At 43.8% G+C, this 7,042-nt stretch overlaps 1 protein-coding gene across 1 annotated transcript in view; it reads right to left on the bottom strand.

The window, feature by feature from the left end:
• Nucleotides 1-4: 4 nt before the first annotated feature.
• lmf2a (lipase maturation factor 2a) overlaps nucleotides 5-7,042 on the bottom strand; it is a 33,855-nt gene continuing 26,817 nt past the window's right edge. Inside the window, exons 13-14 of the mRNA XM_072241365.1 lie at nucleotides 1,951-2,056; nucleotides 5-1,659 (exon numbers count right to left, since the gene is read on the bottom strand). Coding sequence (XP_072097466.1) covers nucleotides 1,330-1,659; nucleotides 1,951-2,056 — 436 coding nt within the window. The 3' untranslated portion in view covers nucleotides 5-1,329. The remainder of the gene's footprint in view (nucleotides 1,660-1,950; nucleotides 2,057-7,042) is intronic.

Raw genomic sequence — 7,042 nt, 5'->3', positions numbered from 1 at the left:
TGGATTAGTTACAGTTGGAAAGTTTTATTGCAAGAGTGAAATTTTTGAGAATTCCTCTCAGTTTACAAATGGCAATGGAGCACAGCGCATGGTCTGTCACTGAGAAACTACCCTGAAAACAGCACCAGATTGACTCAGTGACCATAAGATGAAATACAATTAGAACGAGGACTGAGAAATCCAACCCACCCCTTCATTTCCCAGTCTTCGATTGGAGCCAAAAATCTGAGACTGGGTCATGGAAAGGCAAATTGGATTTCCTGGTCCATTATTGATACCGGGTGGCAAAAAAGTGGCATTGTGACACCATCTGCAGGACTGAATAAGGACCAATGGATATTGGACATAAAGTTAACTCTCATACTAGAGAAAACACTGGCCGCTCACCTGTTCAAAAGGGGCTTGGCATACAGTTATGCCTAGAACATCATAAAATAAAACCTGGATGTCAACTTGTTTCTACTCAGAAGGAAGTTTGTTGATAAATTATCTCTAGTGATCTGCAGTTATTTATTGAAATACAGCATAGAATAGGCTCTCCCAGACCCTTTGAGCCATGCCACCCAGCAACCCCCAATTAACCCTAGCCGAATCACGGGACAATTTACAATGACCAATTAACCTACTAACCGTTATGTCTTTGGACTGTGGGAGGGAACAGGAACACTTGGAGGGAACTCACCCAGATGACAGATGATGCCAGAATTGAATTCCGAATTCTGATGCCCGAGATGTAATAGTTTTGCGCTAACCGCTATTCTATTGTGGCACCAAATGTTAAGATAGTGTTCATTAGACACTACATGATTACAGAATCAGCATTTTGTGATTGTTGCTGACTGTTAAAGTGATTGTTAGACAATCTAATCCCAATACAATTGTGCCTAGAAGAATCTGCAGACGGCATTAGTGACATCCAGTGTCAACATGCTAAGCCTGTCCATTAAGTACACCACTTAGTGTTTATAAATGGTGATAGAGATAATATATGATAGAGCCCACAATTAGAAACCATTTACCATTTCCAATCTCCAAGCAAGGTCATTAAGGGCAGGATGTAGAAAAATTTGCAAGAATGATTTCAGGGAAGGAAAACATAGCTTAGAGGAGAACCATCCCGATGAGTATAGAAGACTTTTTTTAAAAAAAGTAATCTGCTTCTGCCTCCTAGGGGTAGCCCGAGATAAATTGTTCCATAGGCCAGATGTGATATCTACCTCACAGCAAGTGTGAGATGCAGTCTGGCAAGATGATCTTTCCTGCAGAACTGGAGAAATGAGTGGAAGAGATACATAATAGAAAAATATAAATCAGTAAAGATTGTGAAAATTATTTTCTTTTGCGAACATTCGCTGGTAAATGTTCATCAGCGGGATGCTGCGTTTTGCTCTCAGTCTGCCGGAACTCCTTCTTCCTCCTGCCATAATCTGCCTTCTCATCAACACCCGCACCTTTCCCTTCTGCTTTCCCCACTGTCGGCTTCAATCGGCTCCCCTTGGTCTTGCGGTTTCTCCAGGCTTTGAGCCAGGAGATGAGGATCACGGCAATGAACAGACCCCAGATGACACATTCCCCAGAGTAGGGCTCCACTTGCTTACGAGTCATTTGCAGGATAGATGGCAAAAGATCCTTTACTATCCGTTTTGGAAATGCTTTGTCCTGTAAAACAAATTACATTTAGAAACTAGAGGCAAGCACAGGGCAGGTATGGCGCGGGGAAGAGACGGCAGTAGGCAGCACTATTAGGGGTGGTGTGGGTTCAGTATAAATTGAGTGAAGTTCATTTTGTACTAAATACTGGTTGTATTCACCCTGGGAGAGTACAGATGAATTTTACTCCGTAATACACACTGCACCTTCCCTTGGCATGTCAAATGGGACAATGCAGGGAGAGCTTTACTCATATTCATTCCATGCCAGGTTAGCTAAAGCCTGCAAAGTTGGTCTCACCTTGAAGCCATATTCATGTAGGAGCGATTCCAAGTTGGGGTCTCCTAAAGTGACCGCGGGGAAAAATTCTTCCACATGTTGCCGAGTCCACCAATCTTTAAGTGAGCTACAGTGTGGGAGGGGGAAAATGGGTGGTGAGGGGTGAGGAAAACAACAGGGAGGTGTAAGATACGGAGGATGGGATCATAAAAAGCAGGAAGGGGAAAATAATAAGGAAAATAGAGACACGTCCATTAAAATAAGATTGAGAGAAATTACATCACAGAACTAGCCTATTAAACCTAACTATCCGTTTTAGTGGAACAATGGACATACACTTGCCCTCTTCCATCTATACAGTCTAATTTTTTTTTTAATTCCATTTCAGGATATAAGTGATGCTCTAAAGGCAAAGAATCATTGTTAAATGCACCTGAGAAAGTATTGAAGAGCTGCATTCCTTCCGGCTAAGGTTCCCCAACAACCTTTGTATTTTATTGTATTTAGAGATACAGCCCTTCTAGCTACACTGCCAGCAACTCACCGATTTACCAATCACAGGACATTTTACAATGACCAATTAACCTACTAACTGGTACATCTGTGAACCGTGGGAAGAAACTCAGACATTCACAGGGAGGATGTACAAACTCCTTACAGATGACATCAGGACTGAACTTTGAACTCCAATGCTCTGAGCTGTTATGGCGCTTTGGGTAGAGAGTTCCAGCATTCATCCAAGTTATGAAGGAATGCCGACACATTTCCAAGTCAGGATGATGAATGGCTTGGAGCAGAATCTGTAGGTGGAGGCTTTCCTATATACCTGCAGATTTGTCCCTCTTGCTTGCACAGGTCCTGAATTTGGGAGCTGATGTCAGAGTAGTCCAGATAGAAAAAATACTATGCATTTTGTAGATGTTACATCCTGCAGCCACTGTTGATAGGGTGCTGATAAAGTATGTCCTGTTCAACACACACAAAATGCTGGAGGAACTCAGATCCTCCAGAATTTTGTGTGTGTTGCTTAGATTTCCGGCATCTGCAGATTTTCTCAAGTATGTCCTGTTCGTTGGTTGTAGTGTGGTACAGCATGGAAACAAGCTCTTTGGCCCACCAAATTCATGCCGACCGTCAACCTACCTACTTATGCTTTTCTGATACTAATCTTATTTTATTCTCCTCATATCCCCATTAACTTCTCTATTTCCTGAGGAGACTGAGGTCCTTTAACATCTGCTGGACGATGCTGAGGATGTTCTACGAGTCTGTGGTGGCCAGTGCTATCATGTTTGCTGGGGCAGCAGGCGGAGGGTAGCAGACACCAACAGAATCAACAAACTTATTCGTAAGGCCAGTGATGTTGTGGGGATGGAACTGGACTCTCTCACGGTGGTGTCTGAAAAGAGGATGCTGTCTAAGTTGCATGCCATCTTGGTCAATGTCTCCCATCCACTACATAATGTACTGGGTGGGCACAGGAGTACATTCAGAGCCTCATTCCACCGAGATGCAGCACTGAGCGACATAGGAAGTCATTCCTGCCTGTGGCCATGAAACTTTACAACTGCTCCCTTGGAGGGTCAGACATCCTGAGCCAATAGGCTGGTCCTGGATTTATTTCATAATTTACTGGCATAATTTACATATTACTATTTAACTATTTATGGTTCTATTACTATTTATTATTTATGGTGCAACTGTAACGAAAACCAATTTCCCCCTGGGATCAATAAAGTATGATGATGACTACTACTACTACTATGAACTTCTGCACCCCTCCTCCAGACTCTACCAGTCACCTCCTTATTACGGGCAATTTACACTAACTGACTGACCTGCACAGCTTTGAGAATATGGGGAGGAAGCCAGAGCATCACGAGGAATCTCAAGATGCAACAAGAACACACAAACTCTACACACAGCACCAAAATTCAAAGTAAATTTTAAAACCAAAGTACATACATGTCACCATAAACAATCCCGAGATTCATTTTGTTATGGGCATACCCAATAAATCTATAGAATAAGAACCACAACAGAATCATTGAAAGACCAGCTAACTAGGGCATTCAACCAGAGTGCAGAAGTAAGCAACAAGTAACAAGAACTTGAAAGTGAGCCCATGGGCCGTGGGAACATTTCAATGATTGGGGAAGTGAAATTATCCTCTTTGGTTCAACAGCCTGGTCATTGCGGGGTAGTAACTATTCCTGAACCTGGTGGTGCAAGTCATGGGGTAGTTTACCTACTTCCTGATGGCAGCAGTGAGAAGAGAGCATGCCCTGGTGATGGACGCTGCTTTCCTGCAACAGAGTTTCATGTAGATATGCTCAAAAGGTTGGAAGGGCTTTACACGTGATGGTCTGGGCTGTATCTGCTACTTTTTGTTGGATTTTCTGTTTGAGGGCATTGGTGTTTCCATACCAGGCCGTGATGCAGCCAGTCAACCTACTTTCCACTACACATCTATAGATGAGTTGTCAAAGTTTTACATGTCATGCTGAGTCTCCGCAAACTGCAAAGGAAGTAGAGGCACTGCTGTGCTTTCTTTATAATGCATTTATGTGGGCTGGGCCCAGGACAGATCCTCTGAGATAATAATACCTAGGAATTTAAAGTTGCTGACCCTCCAAATCTCTAATCCTCCCATGAGAATTGGCTTATGGACCTCTGGTTTCCCTTTGCTGAAGTCTAGACCCAGGGATACAAGTACATAGTTTTCTAAAAGTGCTTTCACAAGTAGAAAGGGTGCTGAAGATGGTGCTTGGTACGCTTACCTTCATCAGCCAGGGCACTGAATACAAGTGTCAGGATAATCATGTTACAACTGTACAAGACATTACTGAGGCCATACTTGGGAGTAGCATGTACAGTTCTGGTTGCCCGGCTATAGGAAGGAACAGGTATAGAAAAGATTCTCAAGGATGTTATCAGGGCTGAAGGACTTAAGTTATAGAGGCAGAATAAGCTGGGGCTTTCCTCCACCCTCCCTCCCCCCCCCAGAGCATAGGGGACTTGGCAGTTACCTTAAAGGAGGTAGATAAGATCATGAGGGTATCAATGAGATGAACTGTTACTTTATTTTACAAAGGGTTTGGAGTCTAAAGGGAGAGATCATAGATTTAAGGTGAGAAAGTAAAGATTTAAAGAGGGATCCAGATGGGCAACTTGTTCAACACCAAGGGTGGTGGGTATCTGGAATGTGCAGATACAATTACAATATTTGGACAGGTACAGGATGGAAAAGGTTTAGAGGGACATGAGCTAATTGCAGGCAAACAGGATCCACTCGGGTCGGCATGTAAAAGTTGGCCCAAAAGACTTGTTTCCATGCTGTATAATTCTCTTACACAAAGTAGCTGAAGGTGACTGGGTCTAGGACACAGTGCCAAGGAACTTTGGCAGTGATGTTCTAGAGATATATTGATTGACATTAAACAACTACAGGCTACGTTTCTTTGTGTATTGTATGAGCCCAGTGATTGGAGTGCTTTCTTCTTGACTTCAGTTTTACCAGAAACAACACACTTGGTCAAATGATGCCAAGGCTCTAGATTCAGCTGTTAGTTCTACATATGGATTGAGGATATGATGTGGTATTAAGTTGTGTGGTTCTGGCAAAACCCAAACTAGATATTCACAGGTTAGTTATTCACGTTTGATAACAATATTAATGGTGTTTTTTTACTACTGCTGCTGAAAGCATATCATATTCTAATCTCAACCCATAAACTAGTTTAACACTGCAAGACCACAGACTCTCACAGTTACCTGGACTATTCCTCTTCCCACCCGTCTCTTGCAAAAATGCCATCCCCTTCTCGCAATTCCTCTGTCTCCGCCGCATCTGCTCTCAGGATGATGCTTTTCATTCCAGGACAAACTTTCATTCCTCCACCATCAACTCTGCTCTCAAACGCATCTCTCCCATTTCACGCACATCTACTCTCACTCCATCCTCCTGCCACCCTATTAGGAATAGGGTTCCCCTTGTCCTAACCTACCAACCCACCAGCCTCTGGGTCCAGCATATAATTCTCCGTCACTTCCGCCACCTCCAATGGGATCCCACCACCATGCACATCTTTCCCTCCCCACCCTTCTGCTTTCCACAGGGATCGCTCCCTACGCGACTCCCTTGTCCATTCGTCCCCCCCATCCCTTCCCACCGATCTCCCTCCGGCACTTATCCTTGTAAGTGGAACATGTGCTACACATGCCCTTACACTTCCTCCCTTACCACCATTCAGGGGCCCAGACAGTCCTTCCAGGTGAGGCGACACTTCACCTGTGAGTTGGCTGGGGTGATATACTGCGTCCGGTGTGGCCTTCTATATATCGGCAAGACCTGTCGCAGGCTGGGAGACCGTTTTGCTGAACACCTATGCTCTGTCCGCCAGAGAAAGCAGGATCTCCCAGTAGCCACACATTTTAATTCCATGTCCCATTCCCATTCTGATATGTCTATCCACGGCCTCCTCTACTGTAAAGATGAAGCCACACTCAGGTTGGAGGAACAACATCTTATATTCCGTCTGGGTAGCTTCCAAACTGATGGCATGAATATTGACTTCTCTAACTTCTGTTAATGCCCCTCCTCCCCTTCACACCCCATCCCTTACTTGTTTATTTAATATTTTTTAAAATATATTTTTTATTTCCTCCCTCCCCTTTTTTTTTCTCTCTTTTTTTCTCCCTCTGTCCTTCTCACTATAACTCCTTGCCTGTTCTCCACTCTCCGGGCTCCCCTCCCACCTTCTCTTTCTCCCTAGGCTTCCCGTCCCATGAGTGAGTTCCAATGTTGCATGTTTCATGAAAATGGGCCCCTTCTCCTTTTTGTTTCTTTACTAACCCTATAGTCAAATCAAAAATTATAAAGCTCAATTGTTTAAGTGCATATTGTGTACAGTTTCTTATTTCGTGGTACTGATTTGTTACAGGGGAACACATCACGCAGCATCCACCCAAACAAGATTTCTCAAGTTTGGCCGGGCCAGAGGCTGTTTTCCCCTAGATTAATGCCGTCAGCCAAGCCCGAGGGTTACACTAGAAACAAATCTAAAGTCTTTCCCTTCTGCAGAAACTTCTCTGGTCCTGTGTTCTACATGTC

This window comes from Mobula birostris, chromosome 23, assembly GCF_030028105.1.
Source record: "Mobula birostris isolate sMobBir1 chromosome 23, sMobBir1.hap1, whole genome shotgun sequence".
NCBI lineage: Eukaryota > Metazoa > Chordata > Chondrichthyes > Myliobatiformes > Myliobatidae > Mobula > Mobula birostris.
The sequence above is the reverse complement of the archived record's forward strand: the minus strand, read 5'-3'. Positions and strand labels throughout refer to the sequence as shown.